Source organism: Notolepis coatsorum (assembly GCF_963971535.1).
Source record: "Notolepis coatsorum genome assembly, chromosome: 8".
Lineage (NCBI taxonomy): Eukaryota > Metazoa > Chordata > Actinopteri > Aulopiformes > Paralepididae > Notolepis > Notolepis coatsorum.
The window spans coordinates 906,137-930,571 of NC_140172.1; the positions used below are offsets into that span (position 1 = coordinate 906,137).

The 24,435-nt window shown below is 43.2% G+C and overlaps 1 protein-coding gene across 1 annotated transcript in view; it reads right to left on the reverse strand.

Moving 5' to 3' along the window:
- The window catches only part of depdc5 (DEP domain containing 5, GATOR1 subcomplex subunit), a 227,618-nt gene that overhangs the window by 67,021 nt on the left and 136,162 nt on the right, over window positions 1-24,435 (reverse strand). Inside the window, exons 28-29 of the mRNA XM_084319739.1 lie at window positions 19,418-19,541; window positions 3,741-3,908 (exon numbers count right to left, since the gene is read on the reverse strand). Coding sequence (XP_084175865.1) covers window positions 3,741-3,908; window positions 19,418-19,541 — 292 coding nt within the window. The remainder of the gene's footprint in view (window positions 1-3,740; window positions 3,909-19,417; window positions 19,542-24,435) is intronic.

Consider the following 24,435-nt stretch of genomic DNA (forward strand, 5'->3'; position numbering starts at 1 on the left):
AGAGAGGAGAGAGGAGAGGGGAGATGAGGAGATGAGAAGATGAGAAGATGAGAAATGAGAAGAGAGGAGGATTGGAGAGTAGATGAGGAGAGAAGAGGATGAGATGAGAAGAGGAGAAATGAGAGGGGAGAGAACAGGGGAGAAGGAAAGGAGAAGAGAAAAGAGGCGAGGAGAGGAAAGGAGGGGATACATGAGGAGAGAGGACAGGGGGTGAGGAGGAAAAGTGGAGAGGAGAGATAATGGGAAAAGAGGATAAGAGAAGAGGGGAAAAACTATATCTTATATCATTCAAATGTATATTAAAAAATGTGAACACTAGAACTCATCTGTATGATTCAGCACAAAACAAGGACATGGTCATTTTAAATGCTGTCACATTAGCAGATATACAGGACAGTATATTGGTAATTAGTCCGCTTCCTTCCAAAATATCAGACAGTTCTGGTCAGTAAATTAGTGTACAGTAGTTGTGGTCACTAGACTAGATGTGGTCAGTAAACTAGTGTACAGTAGTTGTGGTCAGTAAACTAGTGTACAGTAGTTGTGGTCAGTAAACTAGTGTACAGTAGTTGTGGTCACTAGACTAGATGTGGTCAGTAAACTAGTGTACAGTAGTTGTGGTCAGTAGTTGTGGTCACTAGACTAGATGTGGTCAGTAGTTGTGGTCAGTAGACTAGTTGTGGTCAGTAGTTGTGGTCAGTAGACTAGTTGTGGTCAGTAGTTGTGGTCAGTAGTTGTGGTCAGTAGACTAGTTGTGGTCAGTAGTTGTGGTCAGTAGTTGTGGTCAGTAGACTAGTTGTGGTCAGTAGTTGTGGTCAGTAGACTAGTTGTGGTCAGTAGACTAGTTGTGGTCAGTAGTTGTGGTCAGTAGATGTGGTCAGTAGACTAGTTGTGGTCAGTAGTTGTGGTCAGTAGTTGTGGTCAGTAGTTGTGGTCAGTAGACTAGTTGTGGTCAGTAGACTAGTTGTGGTCAGTAGACTAGTTGTGGTCAGTAGTTGTGGTCAGTAGTTGTGGTCAGTAGACTAGTTGTGGTCAGTAGTTGTGGTCAGTAGACTAGTTGTGGTCAGTAGTTGTGGTCAGTAGACTAGATGTGGTCAGTAGTTGTGGTCAGTAGTTGTGGTCAGTAGGTGTGGTCAGTAGGTGTGGTCAGTAGTTGTAGTCAGTAGGTGTGGTCAGTAGTTGTGGTCAGTAGACTAGTTGTGGTCAGTAGACTAGTTGTGGTCAGTAGTTGTGGTCAGTAGACTAGTTGTGGTCAGTAGACTAGTTGTGGTCAGTAGTTGTGGTCAGTAGACTAGTTGTGGTCAGTAGTTGTGGTCAGTAGTTGTGGTCAGTAGACTAGTTGTGGTCAGTAGTTGTGGTCACTAGACTAGTTGTGGTCAGTAGTTGTGGTCAGTAGACTAGTTGTGGTCAGTAGACTAGTTGTGGTCAGTAGACTAGTTGTGGTCAGTAGTTGTGGTCAGTAGACTAGTTATGGTCAGTAGTTGTGGTCAGTAGACTAGTTGTGGTCAGTAGTTGTGGTCAGTAGTTGTGGTCAGTAGACTAGTTGTGGTCAGTAGTTGTGGTCAGTAGACTAGTTGTGGTCAGTAGACTAGTTGTGGTCAGTAGTTGTGGTCAGTAGACTAGTTGTGGTCAGTAGTTGTGGTCAGTAGTTGTGGTCAGTAGTTGTGGTCAGTAGTTGTGGTCAGTAGACTAGTTGTGGTCAGTAGTTGTGGTCAGTAGACTAGTTGTGGTCAGTAGTTGTGGTCAGTAGTTGTGGTCAGTAGACTAGTTGTGGTCAGTAGACTAGTTGTGGTCAGTAGTTGTGGTCAGTAGACTAGTTGTGGTCAGTAGTTGTGGTCAGTAGTTGTGGTCAGTAGACTAGTTGTGGTCAGTAGTTGTGGTCACTAGTTGTGGTCAGTAGTTGTGGTCAGTAGGTGTGGTCAGTAGACTAGTTGTGGTCAGTAGTTGTGGTCAGTAGACTAGTTGTGGTCAGTAGTTGTGGTCAGTAGTTGTGGTCAGTAGACTAGTTGTGGTCAGTAGACTAGTTGTGGTCAGTAGTTGTGGTCAGTAGACTAGTTGTGGTCAGTAGTTGTGGTCAGTAGTTGTGGTCAGTAGACTAGTTGTGGTCAGTAGTTGTGGTCAGTAGACTAGTTGTGGTCAGTAGTTGTGGTCAGTAGTTGTGGTCAGTAGACTAGTTGTGGTCAGTAGACTAGTTGTGGTCAGTAGTTGTGGTCAGTAGACTAGTTGTGGTCAGTAGTTGTGGTCAGTAGTTGTGGTCAGTAGACTAGTTGTGGTCAGTAGTTGTGGTCAGTAGTTGTGGTCACTAGTTGTGGTCAGTAGTTGTAGTCAGTAGGTGTGGTCAGTAGACTAGTTGTGGTCAGTAGGTGTGGTCAGTAGTTGTGGTCAGTAGACTAGTTGTGGTCAGTAGTTGTGGTCAGTAGTTGTGGTCACTAGTTGTGGTCAGTAGTTGTGGTCAGTAGACTAGTTGTGGTCAGTAGACTAGTTGTGGTCAGTAGTTGTGGTCAGTAGACTAGTTGTGGTCAGTAGTTGTGGTCAGTAGTTGTGGTCACTAGTTGTGGTCAGTAGTTGTAGTCAGTAGGTGTGGTCAGTAGTTGTGGTCACTAGTTGTGGTCAGTAGTTGTAGTCAGTAGTTGTGGTCAGTAGTTGTGGTCACTAGTTGTGGTCACTAGTTGTGGTCAGTAGTTCAAAAGTGCTGTTGCCATAGTAACAGTCACGCGAGAGAGAGAGAGAGAGAGAGAGAGAGAGAGAGAGAGAGAGAGAGAGAGAGAGAGAGAGAGAGAGAGAGAGAGAGAGAGAGAGAACGTTTGACATCGCAAGACTTGAAGACGGTTGGCTGCGAGTTGTTCAGAAGACTAATTAGAATAGGACACGATCTGAGACGAGCAGACGTCGAGACGCAGCTGACTGCAGAGATCCCTCCTCGCCGTCGCGGGTGGGGGAAGGGAAATGCCACGACATTGCTAACCTCGGCTAACAGGGAAGGCCTTTTGGATAACCACTAGGCCGCAACGACCACCGAGCGGGGTAACAGGAGAGACTGTTAGAATAATGAATTTAGTTTTTCTTCAAAGACCTTTCAAGGGCATTTCAGAATTTGTTTCCATCTGGTACAGAGGATTTGTTTACGGAATAAACAACGTTTTCCAAGAAAGGTACCACGTTTGCCAGTGTCGAATTCTTATGAGACGGATTGCATGGAGACGGGGATACAGTGTGTGACAGGCAGCCAGTGTGAGATGGCCGAGTATCGGTGACGCAAACACAATGCAGAGCCAAAATCACGGAGCAGCAGGTGACGAGCTGATTAGAGGCTGAAGAACACTGTAATCTTAGTTACACTGTAAAAGTAGGTGTGGTCAGTAGGTGTGGTCAGTAGATGTGGTCAGTAGGTGTGGTCAGTAGGTGTGGTCAGTAGGTGTGGTCAGTAGGTGTGGTCAGTAGGTGTGGTCAGTAGGTGTGGTCAGTAGGTGTGGTCAGTAGATGTGGTCAGTAGACTAGTAGTGGTCAGTAGTTACCTGAAGTCCTCGGAGCCAGCAGAGCAGATGTACTGGTCCAGGTAGATGTGGTCAGTAGGTGTGGTCAGTAGTTACCTGAAGTCCTCGGAGCCAGCAGAGCAGATGTACTGGTCCAGGTAGATGTGGTCAGTAGGTGTGGTCAGTAGTTACCTGAAGTCCTCGGAGCCAGCAGAGCAGATGTACTGGTCCAGGTAGATGTGGTCAGTAGGTGTGGTCAGTAGTTACCTGAAGTCCTCGGAGCCAGCAGAGCAGATGTACTGGTCCAGGTAGTTCCACTTATACTCCTCCAGACGCTCGTGGCCGAACTCCACCCAGCAGGACAGGAAGTGGGCGTCGCTGTGCGGAGGACACAGGCTGTAGCTGTACTGGATCTGAGCACACTCATAGGGGTACCTACACACACACGCACACACACACACGCACACAGGTTGTCATTAGCAGCACTGCAATTCTAGCTTACAACAGATATAGATGGTGCTGTTGCACTTTTGTGACTGCACTGAGAACCTGTTTCTAGAGTTGAAAGATGAAAATATGTAAACGTTTAAACACAGGACCTAGACCAGGGGTCAGCAACCTTTGCTATCAAAAGAGCAATTTTTTTCCTTTTTTTTAAACAAATGTTTTCTATTTTCCCTTTTTTAACATAAAACTAGACAAACAATACAGTAAAACATCCATCTTAACTATTGATGCTCGGGCCTGTAATGAGTTTTTTTTATTTTGACCATCTGCCGAAGTCATTTGTGATCCTATCTAAGAATCCGGTATAATTATACTTCACCGTTTGGCATATATTGGGGAATATTTCAACTCCAAGACATCTAAAGTGTTCTACCATGGGTATATTTGCTGGGAGGGCAGTAGCCTTCGCAGTCACATTGAGTGGAAGGAAGGACGATTTTGGCCAGTTTATCTTAAATCCTGATAGATTGCCAAAATCATCTATTACTTTGAGAAGATGAGGTAGGGAGGTAGTAGGGTTTTGCATGAACAATAATACATCGTCTGCATATAAGCTAATGTGATGCTGTGTTCCCTTAATTGAGATCGGCGCTATGGACTGGGATTGTCTTATGTACTGTGCCAAAGGCTCAAGAGCCATTTTTTTTTATCTCTCTTTCTCCCAAGCAAAGTGTCCAGCTGCAGAGCCGGAGGCAATGCCAGCGGGGATTGCTCAGCGACGCGCGCCCCTAATGCGAAGCGCCGGTGGAGGTCAGAATGATCATCATCTTCTAGACACTCCGGTGGCGAAGACATTATCGCTGTATTTCCTCGAAAAATAGTGAGAGAGAAAACAAAGATATAATGTCAATGCAGCTCCTTTTCTCCAATAACGTAACTCCTTTCCAATAACTATTTCGGCATCAAACTAAAGTGGTGTATACAGTCACTTCTCGGTGGTGAAAATAGGGAAGGAGCTGTTAGTATGGCCACAACCCCCGCTTATGTAGAGGAGCGGATGTGGGTGTGGCCAGGCGGATGGGTGTTTACATGTGGAGACAATTATTCAGCATTAGATTGATAAGGGATGTGGTTCCACTAGAGTGCAGAACGTAAGGTATACGATAATATAACTCAATTTACATGTTCGAAAAGGAGTAGGAAGAAGTATACACTTATTTAATCCTACCCCTTTTCCACTACTCAAATTAATGTACAAATTTAAAACCTTACAAAACAAATATATATATATGCAAAACAAAAATGTAAATGTAAAACATGAAATAAATAAAATAAAAATGTAAACACCCATGAATGTCAAGTGCCTTCCTCATCCCTGTACCTCGTGAAAATTATTTCTTTAATTCAGTTTGAATTGTCTCATATTTGGACATTGCTTTAGCACCACATTCAGACTGTTCCACAGTTTCACTCCACATATTGAGATGCAGTGTCTTCTCATGGTAGTGCGTACACTACGAACTTTTAAATTGAGTTCTCCCCTCAGATTATAACCCCCCTCTCCATCAAAGAACAGTTCTTGAATGTTTCCTGGAAGTACATGACCTTTTGCTTTATACATTAATTGTGCCCTTTTAAATTCCACAAGATCATTTAACTTGAATGCTTTTGACTTAAAAAATAATATGTTTATGTGATCACAATAACCTGCAATGTGAACTATCCGTATGGCTCTTTTTTGTAGTATAAAAAGTGGTTGTAGTGTAGAATTATAAGTGTTTCCCCAGACTTCAGCGCAGTCATTTAAATATATATATTAGTGCTGTCAATCGATTAAAATATTTAACTCGATTAACCGCATGATTGTCCATAGTGAAGGAAATCGATGATTTGCATTTGGTTTACAACCTATATAGAGATGAGTTTTGAGAGGATAGTATCATCATCATCATCATCATCATCATCATCATCATCATCACCATCATTATCCTGTATGTGTGTTTCCAGCCAAGACTGTGCAGACAGGGCCGTTATCAGCTGGGTGGCACAGAGAGAACTAGGGGGGGGGGGATAATATCAACAAATGAGCGGTTGCTATAGTGATCTGGATCAAATAGAAGACAGCACTGCTTGTAGCCATCTGAGAGCAGCCAGGTCAGAGAGAGAGTGTGTGCATGCCAAGGTTTAAACATAAACACTGATAAGGACTGGGAACAGTGCAGATTTGGTCAGAGAGAACTATGCAGAGTTTGACATCGAAACCATACTAAAGGTTAAAAGCAGTTGCCATGGCAGCATCACATGGTAACAATAAGAGGGGCGGGGCCTGTCGTTGCTATGGCGAAGATAATATAATGGAGTTTTTATTCCGAACCACACCGAAGAGCGCACGCGTTGATCAGAGACTTAAGTTTAAGTTTAAGTTTATTTGGATCCCCATTAGCCACAGCAGTGCTGGGGCTATTCTTCCTGGGGTCCATAACACATAAAATACAGTTACAGACGTATACACTCACAACATTTACATGTCATACAGACAATTAAAACAACAATAAAAACCCTTATACACTCATAACATTTACATGACATACAGACCATTAAAACAACAATAAAAACCCTAATCAAATTCATAATACAATATAAAAATATATACGCCTTATGAATTCATAATACAATACAATAATACCTACTCAAAATTAATTCATAATACAATACAGCATAATATACTATTTAATATACTATTATCTATGTTCATATCAGCCAATTATACAATATTTTTATAATATATCCCTATCAGACACATGCCTTTTCATCCATATATACCTATCTCTTTATCAGACACATACATTTTCATTTACGTACACACTATCTATTAGGGAATGTCAATTTCTTTGGTTGAAAATGTTGTTTTACCACGATTTTGAAACAGCATTTACTATTCTCCTGCTTAACATGTCTGGGAAGAGAGTTCCATTCCTGCATACCACGGAACATGACAGTTCGCTTCATTGCATTCGACCTCACTTTTGGAAGTGTAAAACCTCGTGCAGAAGCATGTCTGGTGGAATGGTTGTGTCTGTCAAGACTTATTGATAAATTGTTATATAAAATTGAGGGGATCTTTGTAACAAGAATATTCCTAGTGAATACAAGTAGTGAGCAGAGTAATTTATGTTTGACAAGTAACCAAGTTAAACAACTGTGCATCGCTGCAACATTAGTTCTGTACTCACAGCGAAGCGCTATATGTGCTGCTTTGTTTTGTACCATTTGTAATTTTTTCAGTTTATTCGTCGTTACATTCGACCATACTGCAGGACAATAGTCAAGATTTGACAAAACCAGAGCTTGAATTACCTGTTTGATAGAATTTAGTGGTAACAAATGAGCACATCTTTTAACAACAGAAATCCCTCTTCCCATTTTCACTACTATATTGTTTATATGGTGTGACCATGACAATTTACTGTCTAATGTTACCCCTAGGTAGGGCTGGGCGATATGGAAAAAAATCATATCGCGATAACGATATGATAATTTTATTTTATTTCTCGATATCGATAATTATCGAATTGTTATAAGTATAAAAAAATTAATTTTTTTTTTTTTTTTTAAACAACATATGTATGTTTATTTTGCAGCAATTCTTTGTCATTGCCACCATCTTTAGTGTTACATCCCCTCACACTCCAGTTCTCAGGCTGCAGCTGGTTTAAAAGCTTAAGTAAACCGGCTTCTCTGCTGGCTGTGGCTCCAGAGGAGTTGAACAGTTCTGGCTCTGCTAGTTTATTTTCGATCTTTTGGCGCTTTTTTGGTGGACAAACCACCGCACATGTGCACTGTGACTCGTGACTGGAGTCTAGTTCTGCTAGCACACATAGCCTACTGTGTACAGACGGTTTCAAAATGTATTTTAAATTAGAAAGCAAACAAAATAAATGGACAAGAGAAAAAGAAATCTGAATTTGGTCAGTATTGTCATTTGGACAAGCAAAGCCATTACTTTAAGTTGCAGGCAAGAAAGACAAGTCTGTCCACTGTCTCTGGTTTTAAAACTGCCCTGTTGCAGGTAAAAAATTAAAAAAAAAAAAAAAAAAAAAAAAAAAAAAAAAAGTTTTTTGATTTTTTTTTAATTTCGATATTTGATATCGATTATTAAAATATATCGCGATATTCATCGTTATCGTTATATCGCCCAGCCCTACCCCTAGGAGTTTAGTCTCCTGGACTTGATTAATTACCACATCACTTATCAAAAGTTTCAAGACTGGGTTCGTTCTTAGAGTATGGTTTGAACCAAAAATGATGCTACTTGTCTTTGATATGTTTAGAACTAGTTTGTTATTCTTTATCCATTCCATCACTGATTGCAACTCTGCCTTTAGGACCGTATTTAATTCATTGGCTGTTGAGGCTGATGTGTAAATCGTTGAATCATCCGCATACATAGAAATATAGGACTTATTTAGGACAAGAGGCATGTCATTTGTAAATATGGTGTAGAGCAAAGGCCCAAGGCAACTTCCTTGGGGTACTCCACACCTTACCGTTTTAACTTCTGAGTAACTCCCATTAAAAAAAACTATTTGTTTCCGGTTTGCTAAATAAGTTTGCATCCAAGATAGTGCAGATGAGGAGAAACCGTAACATTCAAGTTTTTTAAGTAAGAATTTGTGATCTATGATGTCGAATGCTGCAGTAAAATCAAGCAAGACAGCTCCAACCATTTTCTTTTTATCTATCTCTTTCAGCCAATCATCCGTCATTTGGGTTAAAGCAGTCGCTGTTGAATGTCCTTCACGATATGCATGTTGAAAATCAGTGGTCAATGTGTTAAAAGAAAAGTAGCTTTTAATCTGTTCACTTACTATTCTTTCCATCAGTTTACTCAAAACTGGCAGTACACTTATGGGACGACTATTAGATCCTGAGAATGGCAATTTCAATTTTTTTGGCAGTGGTATTACTTTGGCAGTTTTCCACTGTTGCGGATATAAACATTCACTAAAGGATTGATTTATAATATGACAGATAGCAGGGGCAATTAAATCAGGGACCAATTTCAGAAGTTTCCCGTCTCTCATCCCTCTCCACCCTCGCTGGGTGGGGGAGGGGAGTGACACCTCATCATTAGCTTCGGCTAACAGAGAAGGGTTTTGGCTAACGACGAGGCCTCAGCCACCATTGGACTAACAGCAGACAAGACGATAGAATAATGAATTTAGTGTTCCATCAAAGACTTTTCAAGGACAATACGAGATGGGTAACATCTGAGGCTTTTTGTTTATGTAATAAACCACAGGTTCCAAGAAAGGTAACATGTCTGACGGTGTGAATTATTATGATTACGGATTGCATTAAAGGGGAAGGACCACGATGTACAGCCAGTATGAGAAGACGTCGGAGAAAATAAACACAACGCATAACTACACAACGCCATTTGGAATCCAAGGATGGACAAATCTTACCCCTCCTTTTCCAACGAACAAAAAAATTCATCTAATGCATTAAAGGATTGGTCGAAGAATACAGGTGTAAATGACTTATGGCGATCACTTAACCCCACGACCCGGAAGTACTCTTGTCGATCTGCGAGACATAACACATTATCCAGAATAGATTATGTTTTTGCATCCCCGAGACTATTTGATAACTACGATGTGGAAATGATACCCAATGCATTATCAGATCACTGTTATTTACTCCTAAAAGGAACATTTGGTATACTATCTTCCCGAGCCCCAAGATGGCGATTTAACTTGATGCTGCTTAATAACAAGGAATTCATTACACAACTCAAAGAAGCTCTTATAGTATTCCTACGGAGGAATGCAAACTCGGTGCAGGACCCCAGAATATTATGGATGTCGGTAAAGGGAATGATCAAGGATTTCACTGATAGCTTTTCCTCCAAAATGCGCAAGAATCGATGCTCAAAACTGGCTGAACTGGAAACGCTTTACTCAACGTTATTTAATTCTTTACAATACAACAACTCGGTTTGATTGGAAAATCAAGTTAATGTACTAAAAAAGAGATTAACGCCATATACAGACAACAATCTGAAATACAAATACGTAGCACAAGACAACAGCAGTACTCTCAAGGTTCCAAACCAAGTCACCTATTAGCTATGCGATTAAGAGTTAATGCAACATTTGCAGATATAACTACCATTAGAGCACAACAAGGACTTGATACAGACTCTGAAAAAATAAACGCGACATTCAAAGAATTCTACTCCAACTTGTATAAATCAGAAACGACCTTCGATCAAAACAAAATGGACACATATCTTAATCAAATTAACCTCCCTAAACTTTCAGAGGATGACGCTAAACAGTTAGAAACACCGATCACACTAGAGGAACTCAAGAAGGCCATATCCGAAATGCAAAGTGGTAAGGCTCCTGGAAGAGACGGTATCCCACCAGAAATGTACCTCTCTTGTTGGGACATAATTGGACCCTTATTACTAATATATGATTTTATACTCAGTCAAGGAGGGGAACTTCCATAAGAACGACAATATTGCACTCATAACAGTACTCCTTAAAAAAGACAAAGACCCCACCGAGTGCGGTAGTTATAGACCCTTAAGCCTCCTCGGAACCGATATCAAACTGTACTCTAAGGTATTAGCCATCAGATTACAAAAGCATATGACGGCTTTAGTTCATCCGGACCAAACTGGCTTCATAAGAGGCCGCTTGATCACTGATAACATAAGACGAATACTGCACGTACTAGATGCTGACAAGGACGACACCACGCCTAAGGCGATGCTGTCCCTGGATGCAATGAAAGCTTTTGACAGGTTGGAATGGTCATATCTATGGGCAGTATTAGAAAGGATGGGGTTAGGTAAAGGTTTCATTGATATGATTAAAGTATTATACAAAGACCCATCGGCCATGATTACAACAGGTATAATCACCTCCGGAATCTTTCCGGTATCACGCTCACGATTTTTTCCACTATTTTAAGGCGTACACTTTAAGACCATTGACAACATGGTTTGATCCCCAAGCATTAGTATCCTGGAGAAATTTAGAATAAAATATAGTAGCTCCACATAGACTGAAGGACATAGCATACACTAAATTATCAATTAAGCAATGCGAACGGAAATTTGGCCCCATAATTACTCATGCGATCCGGATATGGCGTGAAACACAAAAAAAATATTCTAACCCACATAAATGGCATAATCATACTCCCTTATTCAATAACAATGCACTCTTGATTGGAAAACGACCTATAAGATTCCCTATATGGGAAAAGCAAGGCATACACTCATTAGGTGATGTTTTCAACAAACAGGGTTTTTGTAGTTATGAAGAAATACGCAAAAAATGTAATCTCACCGAGTCCACACATTATTTTTACGCACAGTTAGTTATGTTTGAAGTCTCACGGTGTTCCATTAAAGATACCAATTGTACACCACAGATACCACAAATTCTTCTATGAAAGAGAGACTTCGAGAGGTTTTGTTTCAGATGTTTATCATCAATTACTAACGTCCTCGTATGAAACCCTCCACCTAGACTCAGTCTGGAGGAGGGATATACCAGACCTGGAAAGAGATTTTGACTGGCAAGAAGCCTGGGCAAATGTTCGATTTACATCAAGGAACCCGGACCATCAACAAATCAATCTTAACTATATTCACAGGACATACTTGACTCCTATAAGACTGAACAGAATGGGTCTTAAACAAGACTCCAAATGCTCCTTATGTACAAATGGGGACGAGGGGACATTTATGCACATGTACTGAGACTGCCCACCAGTTAAGATATTCTGGAAATAATAATAATAATAATAATAAATCAAATTTATATAGCGCCTTTCATAGAACCCAAGGTCGCTTTACAATCAGGACAAAAAATAGGGCAAGGAAAGTAGGGGGGGAGGGGGAAGAGGGGATGAGGGAAAGTAGGGGATAATGGACCTAATTTAATCTAAAACTAACTGATGGGGAAAGCCTTGGTGAAGAGGTGTGTTTTTAGAGCGGATTTGAAGGTGTCCAGGGTTGGGGCGTTGCGGATTTCGGGGGGGAGAGAGTTCCAGAGGGTAGGGGACGCCACGCTGAAGGCTCTGTCCCCAAAAGTCCGTAACCTGGTGCGAGGGATGGAGAGGAGACCTAGATCAGAGGATCGTAGGTTCCGGGATGGAGTGTACTGGTGGAGGAGATCAGACAGGTACCGGGGGGCGAGGGCATGGAGGGATTTGTAGGTGAGGAGCAGGAGTTTGAAGGTGATGCGGAACCTGACTGGAAGCCAGTGGAGATGGATGAGGGTGGGGGTGATGTGCTGCCAGGGCTTGGTGTGAGTGAGAACCCTGGCAGCTGAGTTCTGGACATACTGGAGCCTGTCCAGGGCTTTGCTGGGTACCCCGAACAGGACTCCATTACAATAGTCCAACCGGGAGGTGACAAATGAGTGGATCAGGGTCTCCGCCACAGAGTCTGAGAGTGAGGGTTGGAGACGGGAGATGTTCCTGAGGTGGTAGAAGGCAGACTTGGTGACAGATTTGATGTGGGAGTGAAATGAAAGTGTGGAGTCAAGGGTGACGCCCAGGTTACGAGGTGAAAGAGGTGACCCAGCAATTATCAAATCTCTTAACTCTGAATATACCTGTACACCCCTCTGTATTACTGCTGAATGATGTTTTTGAGTGTGCAGTACATCCACAGCTAAAGAGATTGGTTTTATCGGGTATCACAGTGGCTAAAAAGCTGATAGCATCACAATGGTTCCAACCGGAAAAAATGTGCCGAAAGGTCTGCATTATTACATATCTCGAAGTGATTTATCAAGACATATCTACAGCAAGAATTTTGGGTCTCAATGAATCCAAAATGACAATGTGGTTAGAAGTGGTGGAGAGAATAAAAGCTAGCATATAATGGTAGTGTCTGGTTAGGAGCGAGGGATAATGGATGGATATCCAATGGGGGGTCCGGGAGGGGGGGGGTACGAGCTGGAGCATAATGTGTGTAGGGTATTAGATAGCAGGTATTAGGGGTATATCCTGTATAAGTCATTTAACTAAATGGTGATTTCATTGGATGTGCACTGTTAATAATGCTTGTATATCTTATCGTGTGTTGTCATGTTTGTTTATATGTCTGTTTAAAAAATAATAAAAAAATAAAATACAAAAAAAGAACTACACAACGATGATAAGTGGCTGATTGTGGTTTGCCAGAATCCAACAATAGTTAACTCGCGATTAATCGCGAATTAATCGCATTAAAAAAATAAAAATCTACCTTAAACGGATCTTTTTCAAGTTCCAAGTAGGGGTGGGCGATATATCGAGTATAGGTATCATGGTCCACCATGACTGCATGAAAGGGGGGGGGGAACGTCATTTCTGATTATTGATTACCAATAACGGCATTAGCGTGACCCCGGTCAGACGCCTCTGGTTTTAGCTCCGCAACGATGTACACACTTTTAGCTATTATGTTTGTTTTTTCTACTTTTTTATTTAAAGCAACACTGGCGGGTACGTCATACGACCGTCAGACACTTATGGACCTGAACCCCGGGCTCAAAGAGGAGTTTGGAGACACTTTTGACCTAGAATGGCCCGCAGAAATCAGACGGGAGAATGGCGGCAAGGAAAAGAACAAAGGCTACGGCAGGAGGAGACACAGAGGGAGACGTGGAGGTATCAGACTGAGACTAAAAAGAGCTGCTTACCGCCCAGCAATTCCATCCATCTTTCTGGCGAATGCCCGTTCGTTGGAGGGTAGGATGGATGACCTAAGGGCGAGGGTCCGGTTCCAACGGGAGATGAGAGACATAAACATCATGTGTCTCACGGAGACATGGCTCACAGAGACATGGCTCACGGAGACATGGCTCACGTCGGCGACTCCGGACAAAAGCGTCTCTCCCTCGGATGCCTTCACAGTATTACGTGCAGATCGTACGGCTGCCTCAGGAAAGAGCATCGGCGGCGGGGTCTGCCTCCTCACGAACAATTCCTGGGTTAATCCTGAGGGGGTGCATGTTCTCTCGAACTCGTGTTCCCCGGACATGGAACACCTTTCTATCCTGTGCCGTCCGTTCCACCTCCCCAGGGAGTTCACCGCGGTCATCATGTCCGCCGTATATATTCCCCCACACGCGAATACGGGCAAAGCGCTGGGAGAACTACATGATCACCTCAACAGACACCAGATCAAACATCCAGCGATGGTAGTGGCCGGCGATTTCAACCAGGCAAACCTGAAGAAAGTGATGCCGTCCTTTTTTCAGCACATCGCTTGCTCCACCAGAGGGAGGAACACACTCGACCACTGTTATTCCCCGTTCAGAGCCGGCTACAAGGCAGTAGCCGCTCCGCCATTAACGGGGTCCTCAAGCTCGAGCGACCACGACTCCATCTTGCTATTTCCCACATATCAACAAAGATCACGTGACGCCGTCGTGTCACGTGAGACAAAGAAGTGGACCGACGAATCAGAGGCCACGCTCCAGGACGTGTTTACAGATACGGATTGGGATATGTTCAAAGGAAGCGCCAGTGACGTCAGCGAGCTCGCAGACACAGTGGTGAGCTACATTACAACAATAGCTGATGGTATTGTCCCCAGGAAAACGGTGCGGGTTTTCCCAAACCAGAAACCGTGGGTGGACAGCACTATTAGAGCAGCTCTGAACTCTCGCACCACCGCCTACAACGTGGGTAGAGAGTCAGGAAACATGGAGGAGTATAAGGCTTCAGTCTATACTCTACGCAAGGCTGTTAAATTTGCTAAGAGGACATATGCTGACAAACTGGAGACACAAATGGCACAAAACGACACAAGAGGATTATGGCAGGGACTGAAGACAATAACTGACTATAAAGTCAGCGCCCCCTCAATGGGGAGCGACGACGCCTCCCTCGCGGACAAGCTCAACATCTTCTACGCTCGGTTTGGTGTAGACAGTGGCGCTGCTGGCTCTCCGGCTAGTGACGTCACTGGCGCGCCGGCTGTTGTGGAGGGGGGGGGGGCAACCGCGGGGGGGCGGGGGGGCTCTCTCGTTGTCGGAACACAGTGTGAGAAGAGCATTTATGCAGGTGAACACCAGGAAGGCTGCTGGCCCAGATGGCATAACAGGACGCATACTCAAGTCCTGTGCCAACCAGCTGGCCCCAGTGTTCACCGCCATATTTAATCAATCCCTGGCGGAGTCAGTGGTCCCTGCCTGCTTCAAGATGTCTACCATCATCCCTGTACCGAAGAAACCCTCCCCAACATGTCCAAATGACTACAGACCGGTGGCACTCACCTCTGTGGTCATGAAATGTTTCGAGAGGCTGGTCAAGGACCACATTTGTGCCTCCCTCCCCAGTGATATGGACCCTATGCAATTTGCATACAGGACAAACAGGTCCACCGACGACGCGGTCTCCCAGGTACTGCACAGCACCCTCTCGCACCTTGACCGTCAGAAGGGGGGCTATGTGAGACTGTTGTTCATTGACTACAGCTCAGCGTTCAACACCATAGTCCCCACCAGACTGGTGGACAAGCTGATCGAGCTAGGTCTGAGCTCCGCCCTGAGCGCCTGGGTACTGGACTTTCTGAGCGAAAGACCCCAGGCGGTCAGGGTGGGGGGTCAGACCTCCAACACCATCACCCTGAGCATCGGGTCCCCCCAGGGCTGTGTTCTGAGCCCCCTGCTGTACTCACTCTACACACACGATTGTGTGGCCAAGTTCAGCTCCAACTCCATAGTGAAGTTCGCAGACGACACGGTGGTGGTGGGGCTGATCTCGGACAACGACGAGAAGGCCTACCGGGAGGAGGTTGAGGTACTGGAACGCTGGTGCCAGGACAACAGCCTGCTCCTGAACATTGGTAAAACCAAGGAGCTGATCGTGGATTATAGGAGAGGACAGCAAGAGACGCACACACCACTGATGATTAACGGGGCTACCGTGGACAGGGTGAGCAGCTTTAAGTACCTGGGGGTCCACATCTCAGAGGACCTGACATGGTCAACACACATAGACACAGTAGTAAAGAAGGCGAAACAGCGCCTCTACCACCTGAGACAGTTAAGGAAGTTCAGAGTATCGGGGAAGATACTCCAGTCCTTCTACTCAGGAGCTGTAGAGAGCATCCTGACCGGAAACATCACTGCCTGGTATGGAAACAGCACGGCACAGGACAAGAAGGCCCTACAGAGAGTGGTGCGCTCAGCCGAGCGTACCACAGGTATTGCACTACCCCCCCTGCAGGTTCTATACAACAAGAGGTGCAAATCCAGAGCCTGCAGGATAATGAAAGACCCTCACCACCCCAATAACAGCCTGTTCCAGCTGCTGAGGTCAGGCAGACGCCTGCGAACCCCAGCTACTAGGACAGAGCGGCTTAGGCTCAGCTTCTTCCCCCAGGCCATCAGAGCCCTGAACAATGAACATTGAGTGCTCAGAACATTGAACTATCCACACACAAGCACACATGAACACACACACGACACGCACGCTGTGCACGCTCACACACGAGCAGCCACTTAACACTTTAACATGAGCGGGCACACACTCATGTCGCACACACGCACACTTATGGCCAAAAGGAAAGGACACTTTAAATTAGAATAACAGGAACAGTGTATTGCACTACCAAAGCTAACTAGCATGTCCCATATGCTCTGTAAATAACTATGTACAGATACCGAGATGTCACTCCATGTTACCTGTTACCTGTTTACTGCACAATGTTGTTTTTTCATTTTTTGATTCTATTATATGTTGTCCCACTGTATTGCACATCGTTGCGGGCAAGACCACCCGCATTTCATTGTATACCTGTATGCCGTGACAATTAAAACTCTTGACTCTTGACTTGACTTGACTTGACTCTTGACTTGACTCAGTAGCCTAATTCGCTGACCGGGTGGATGGCTATCAAAGCAAGGCCAGATCAAGCTGTAATTGACGTCAAATAGCTCTGACCGGTTGGACTGCAAAAAGGATTTCCCGGGTGCTCCAGTAGCACACCATGTACCGCGCTGCGTCGCGGAATACCGTGCTGCGTCGCGGATCTGGTTGACTCCGAGTTCGATTCCCGGACCCGCCGTCATTTGCAAGAATGTCTTCCCCTGCTCTCTCTCCCGTTTCACCCTACATCTGTCGGTCATGCTTGACCAGAAAAGCGATAAACACTAAAAAATTAAGTTTAAAAAAAAGAATTAAAAATTCCCAGTTATCGATCGCCATCTGGTAGATATTGGCTGATGATATACCGTAAATACTCAAATATAAGACGGGTCTTCTATTTACCTCAGCTGCAAAGAGCACCAGGCCTTTTTTAGAGAGGCTTATATAAGAGGCGGGCCTTAATTTCTAAAAATTGCACTCACATAATCCCTTAATTTTCAGACTTTTATTGCATTATTATTATTATTATTATTATTATTATTATTATTATTATTATTATTATTATTATTATTATTATTATTATTTTTTTTTTTTTTTTTAATACGTACATTGTCTGTCTACATTTATTTAGACTAGCATTGGTATTTAAATATTGAGTGCAGTTGAGTAATTGTGGGATTAATGTAATTTTGGAATGGCGATCAGGAATTGGAATGATCTTTTTGGAGAACATCTGATCTGAGGTAAGGAATCTATTTTACCAGTCTTGAGTTGTATTCGCTGAGATCTCAGCGTTTGCCCTATGTGTGATGTGTCTCTGTGTGCGCGATCGCTTTGAGGAAATCAGAGAATCGATTTTCAGCTCGTGGCCCCAGCGTGCATACGTACACATACTATCGATAATCTAGCGTTTATTTGAAAACGATTCATAAATAGGCCGAAAAATGACAACGTTTTTGTGTATTCCAGAATATTCCAGTAAAGGGCGTTTATCATGGAACATTTATATTTTCCTTGAAAACGAGGGCTTTTCAAAATGCTATAAAACGAAAATGAACCGATAAAAAAACAATCCGCTTCAACAATGTTGACTGGAAAACGAGTCATTGATAAGCCACAGGCAGATTAGACACATATCCATAATTTAAAACATAGATTAGGCATTTTTAACGCTAACATTGAAGTGGATGGTGGGCATTCAACCGGTAAATCAAGATTAAGTTTGGGCTCTGAAAGTGTTAACATGCAGTACCATTAACTTTACTTAATTTCTAAGATTAGATCATTTCGTTATTTTTAAATGTCTGATCTAAAGATAAACAAAGGGTTTTAAAAGTGTTATATTTATCTTCTCTTATAGTGACAGAGAGAAGCTGAGGAGAATCGACCAGCAACAAAAGCAAAATTTTGTTAAAAAAAATATATATATATATATTTATTACATGGCATTTTAACATTCGCCGAAATGCTTGATTGTGATTGGTCAATAGCGCTCGTCAGAGGTCCGTTATTACTCGATAACGGACCTCTGCCGAGCAATAATGGCCGCTGTGCGCAGCTGGACCAATCAAGCCCACTGACACACAGATCGCAGTCATGAAAGCTGCTCAGCATATGCACAGCTGCACTCAGTCATCAGTGCAATCAGACCACAGACCTGCCGGCTGCCGGAACAGAACTGCGTCTGCATTTGATCTCGTCTTGTCGATGGTGTAAAATGAATTAGGTATATTGTTAGTAAGTTAGCCATGTAATAAGCGGGATAATGTATAGCCTATACTCGGTCATTGTCGCAAAATAATTGACCTTCACTATGTTTAAAGAACATGTTCTAAACTCTGTGTCGGTCAATTATTTTTACATTATCCCTTACTTATCTTTATTTTTTTTACATTTTAAGATTTAACATTTTTCCCTGTGGTATCGAAAATGGTATCGAATATCGATACTGTTCAAGGTATGGTATCGAAGTTCGAAATTCCAGTATCGTGACAACACTAGTGTGTTGTCAGTTGCAATGTGACAGCTCTGTTTACACATCAATCCTATTCCCTTTTAATTGTACATATATAATTTTTGTTTTGATTGTATCGTTCCACTTTTGCTTTGGCAATGTAAACTCATGTTTTCTCATGCCCATTGAATTGAGTGTGTGTGTTGTCAGTGTGTATGCAGAGTGTGAAATAAATGAGTCATGCTGCCTGCATGCCCAACATGAGAAGTTAGTCTTGTCATTCTTGTAATTGCTACACTACACCGTTACAATGATATATAAAATATCATATTATATTATATACCCATTCAATATGCCATATAATATGTTCTGTAATGTGCATATTGAATGGGTATCACTAATACTATTAATACTAATACTAGCCGAGAGTAGGTCAAATTTTGGCTGGTAGCTCTCGGCTAGGTGGTAAATTAAAAAGTAGATCTTGGTTCAAAAAAGGTTGGGCACCCCTGCCCTAGACCATCATCTACTCTAAATATCCGATGAGCACTAGAGCTTGTGCACTATTCTATGAATCTTGTTTTATTCTATTATGTTTGTTTAGTGTCATTCTATTGTAAACCCGTGTTTGGTGTGGCTGGATACTGACTTGGGCAGGTAGCGTGTGACGGTGATGATCTTGTCTTTGAGGCAGACTTTATGAAAGGTGCGTCCCATACTGAGCCAGTAGACACTCTCCTCCTCCTCCTCCAGACAGCGGCGAGACACCAAGCCTGACGGAACAGACGAGACACATCACTGACCTGCCCAGCTAAACACAGGAACTAGACTAGAATCGAATTGTATGATTTTCAGAAATAAAAACAAAAGATATTCAAAACAGGACTCTAAATTACATATTAATGATATTGACATTAAACAGGTGTCACATGCTAAATTCTTAGGTGTCATCGTTGATGAAGGCCTTACATGGAAAAAATCATATTGAGCTAGTTTGTAAAAAAGTTATGAAATCATATGGCATTATTAGAAGCATTTCTTCTCTTGTAAATCGCTCCTGTCTTTTGACACTTTATTATAGTTTGATATACCCATATTTATCATATTGTAATATTATTTGGGCCAGTACTTTTCCTACTTCTCTTCATAAACTTTTTATATTGCAAAATAAATTCACAAGGCTTGCCACTACTAATGACCATGAACCATCTGCTCCTCTTTTTAAGCAACTTAAAATACTATCAATCTTTGATATTAATGTATACCAGATATGTATTTTTATGTTTAACTGCACTTTTAATTTAGATTTATTTCCTATTGTTTTCCATAATTCTTTCATATCAAACTCCAGTATTCATTCATATCCCACAAGGCAATCAAACAATATTCATCGTAATTTCTTCCGCACAACATTAGGCCAGCATCCTCTTCTATGCTGTGGCATGCTGGGGAGGCTACATCAACTCAAGGGACACCAACAAGCTCAACAAGCTGGTGAAGAAGGCTAGCTCCGTGGTGGGAGTCGAGCTACCTAGACTTGAGGTGATGGCAGAGAGGGGGATGATAAGGAAGCTGGCTGCCATCATGGAGAACCCCTACCACCCCCTCTACGACGAGCTAGTCAAGATGAGAAGCTCGTTCAGCCACAGACTCATTCCCCCCCGACACTCAACTAACCGCCTCGGACAGTCCTTCATACCAGCAGCCATCAGGCTCCACAACAGTGGGCAGCGACTAGCGGCCTCCAGGCTCCACAACAGGGGGCAGCGACTAGCAGCCTCCAGGCTCCACAACAGGGGGCAGCGACTGCTACCAGACATTGACCTGGGACTTATAGGAACCCAAGGAGGACAACCTACACTACCTTAGGCTTACTGCACCTTATGTGGATACCGTGATACTGTGAATAATGTATATTTCAGTGGATACTGTGATACTGTGAATAATGTATACTCAGTAGATAGTAAATTATAACACTACCTTATGCATACTGCACCTTATGTGACACTGTGAATAATGTGAATATTTTCTTCAGCTAGTTAGATAGTAAATTATATTGACCAAATTTACCTAATTGTTTACACTGCACTGCCTGTGTTGTTTTTACTACCTGTACCCCCCCCCCCTCCCCCCCATGCTGCTATGATGCCTGAATTTCCCCAAGGGGATCAATAAAGGAATATCTTATCTTATAAGATTTAGACGTCCTACTATTTGGAATTCAAAACCCACAATTCAAAATTTGCTCATCTATTTCATCACTCAAATCCAAGGTTAAATATACATTATTAAATGAATAGTTTCAATCTCATAAAACCATTAATGTCACTTTGTTTTACAGTTTCATGTTAATTTGTTTAGACTAATTATTAACCAATTCAGGGCCAACCACGAGATTAGTCGGGTTAACTCGCCATGCTAGATATCTCGGGTTTTAATCGTTATTTCTTTTATTAGCGATATCCATTCATTTTTCATCCATCCAGCCTGACGTTATCATTGGGAATGGGTCTGAGCTCCAAAAGGGCAAATACCGCCGCCTATCGTCTCCCGGATGGTATTGCACATCATTGGATTGGATTGGATGGGACTGTGCATCAGAAAAGAAAAACTCCGGTCCTGGGTTTCCCTTCTCGGGCAAGCAATATCATGTTACCACATTCACTGGTGAGGCTGGGAGAAGGGTCGATTATGTGTTTTGGACTATAACGTAGGTTATCCTATAACCCTAGTTATATGAATACTGGCTGAGCGTCTCGCTCTGCCTACTGAGATATATCATTATCTCCAGCACCTAGTGTGCTCTGGGAAACAAAACAAATGCACCCACTTGCACGTGACCACGCCACTCCAGGGTTTCCCATTAATGACCTAGACTCTAATTAGTCCCGCCACAGTTGTATAATGAGCAAAGAAATTATAATTTTTATTAAAAAAATATATATATCTTTTATTTTTTTAAATATAAAGTTTGCCAACAGGTGTATCAGTAGTATTGGCAGTGGTAGTAGTCGTAATAGTAATCCAATATATTTTTATATTTTCTAAAAAATAAACCAGTTCAACACAGGTAACCACTTTTGCTTCATTTCTTTGATGGCTCAAATGTATGATCTAGTCCAGTGGTTCCCAAACCTCTCCTCGAGGCACCCCAGCCGTTCCATGTATTTGTTAAATTCCACCACCAGCACACCTGATTCAACTAATAAAGGGCTTGTTAAGTTGAATCAGGTGTGCTGGTGGTGGAATTTAACAAATACATTGAACGGCTGGGGTGCTTCGAGGAGAGGATTGGGAAGCACTAGGTCTAGTAGATTTTGTGTTTTGAGCACAAAGTTCATCATAGATCTAGCCTCTTTATTTTGCTCTCAAAGTGCACCAGATTGATGCATTTTACTTTAAAATGTACCAAACAATTTTTTTACAGGGAGGCATGCCCCCGGACCCCCCTAGAGGGTCGGAGGTTCACCCCCCATAGTCTCTGAAAATCCTGTGGGAAACACTTCCCATGCGTGCCTCTATATTACGCCGGAAGTGGTCACGCCTCACCCTTCCAAGTTCGAATTCCATACGCGGAAAACATCCAAGGGACCTCAGGGCGCTTAAGAGCAAGACGCTCAGCCAGTATTCATATAACTAGGGTTATAGGATAACCTTACGTTATATATCATCTGGCTTTGCGTCTCGATCTGCCTTCTGAGATAAAGGGCAGAGCGGACGCGTGGCCATGTCAAATGCACCCCCTGAGGGCCCGTAAGCCCCAGCCAGGGAGGAGGGGAGTCCCGTCCACCCGCCCGTCCTAACGAAGGGGGGGAGGCAGTCAACTTCAACCAAAGTGGGAAAAAAGGGGAACCAGGCACCCCCGAACGCACAGCGCAAGCGGGACCACATGTGACCGTGGCACACACCCACACACTCCTACTAGCCCACCTGATGGCGGGATGCAGGAGGTGTCCCGGACCTCAGGACCGCCTGGGAAACAGAACCCCTAGTCATGTCCACGAGGTAAAACTTAACGAAGGGACCCGGGGAGGACCAGGAGGCCACAGCACAGATGTCCTCCACCGAGGCCCCCCCCAACAGGGCAGCAGAGGCCGCCACACCACGAGTGGAGTGCGCCGTGACGCCCCCAGGGGGAACCTGTCCAGCCAACGTGTAGCAAAGGGCAATGCCCGCGCACAACCAATGTGACAGGTGCTGCTTGGACAGTGCCTTACCAGCGCGAGAGCCACCGTAACAAACAAACAGTTGATCGGAAGCCCTGAGATCCTGCGTGCGACTAAGGTAAACCCCCAGTGCACGGACAGGACATGACAGGTGAAGGCTCGCCTCCAACCCACTAGCGTGAGGAGGAGGGTGAAACGCCTGAATCACAATATCTCTAGAGCGAAAAGAGCTCCGGATATTCTTTGGCACGAAGGCCGGATCAGGCCACAGAGTCGCCCGCTATCGGCCCGAATAGACAGGTACTCCGACCGCTGGGTGAGGCTAAAACAGTCACATTGACTGGACAGTGACTGGAAGCAACTCTGTCGACGGCGTTATTAGACCCATAGATATAATATGAGATATATTTTAAGCACTCGCAAATGTCGCAGTCTAAAACTATATCCATTGAATAAAGACCTGGCGATGAAGGGGGATCAGTGGCGCCCCCTGCTGCTGGCGGTCAATGTGTTAATATTATGAAAATTGTTTTATGAACTTATTTCACTTTACATTTGTTCTTGTTTATTTTTTTTAATCCAATGATTTAATGAGTTGAGGCCCTGTATCGGCCCATCTGGGTCTCTTGCCTCTACTCAACACCTTTATATACTTTGTCATGGTCAATGTTTTTTACTGTTTTGTTGAAATGGTGCGAAATAAATAAATAAATAAAATAAAAATAGACAGGGGTGTAAAGTACTTGAGTAATTGTACTTCGTTACAATACTTAATTACTGTTTTGGGGGATAAGTATTATTAGGTTTGTATACTTTTACTCAATTACATTTCAGAGAAAAAAAACATACGTTTTACTCCTTACATTTAAAATGCAGACATACAAAGTACAAAGTACAAATCTCGCAGGTCCAACAGTTTTAATTAGTATATCTGTTTCTCTGGCCGAACTAACATTAACGTACTTTATTTAACAACAGCCAATCAAATCCCCATCAATGGAAAATGAACCCGCCCATACCCATGCTGATTGGTCCTTGTGCAAGACTAGAAAGCTGGGATCTTTGATTAAACACCTGCTATCAGAAGAATAGACAGTCAGAGTGACGAGCCACAGAAGATGGCCACAAACGATAGTACGAGTGATGAAGAGGACGACACAGAACATTTCATTGCCCCGGAATAAAAAAAAGCACTTAAGTACATTTAAAAGTAGAAACTTTTAGACGTTTACTCGAGTGTGTTTTTAGCCAGATAGGCGACGTGTCCACAGACGACGTTTTTTTCAAGGCGGACCGCTTTGAAAATCTAAAATATGCTCAGATCGCTTCCAGAGCGTCTCGCGACTCCCGCAGCTCCGCCACTTGCTAGATTTTGATTGGTCGGTCGAAAAGAGTGACCTTGATGAGCGGCGCTCCTCTCCAAAAGTTTAACTATTTTCAACTGTATGCGCTGGGAGCGCTCCGCCAAAAAACGCTGGCCGCCGAGAGCGCTAAAACGCGA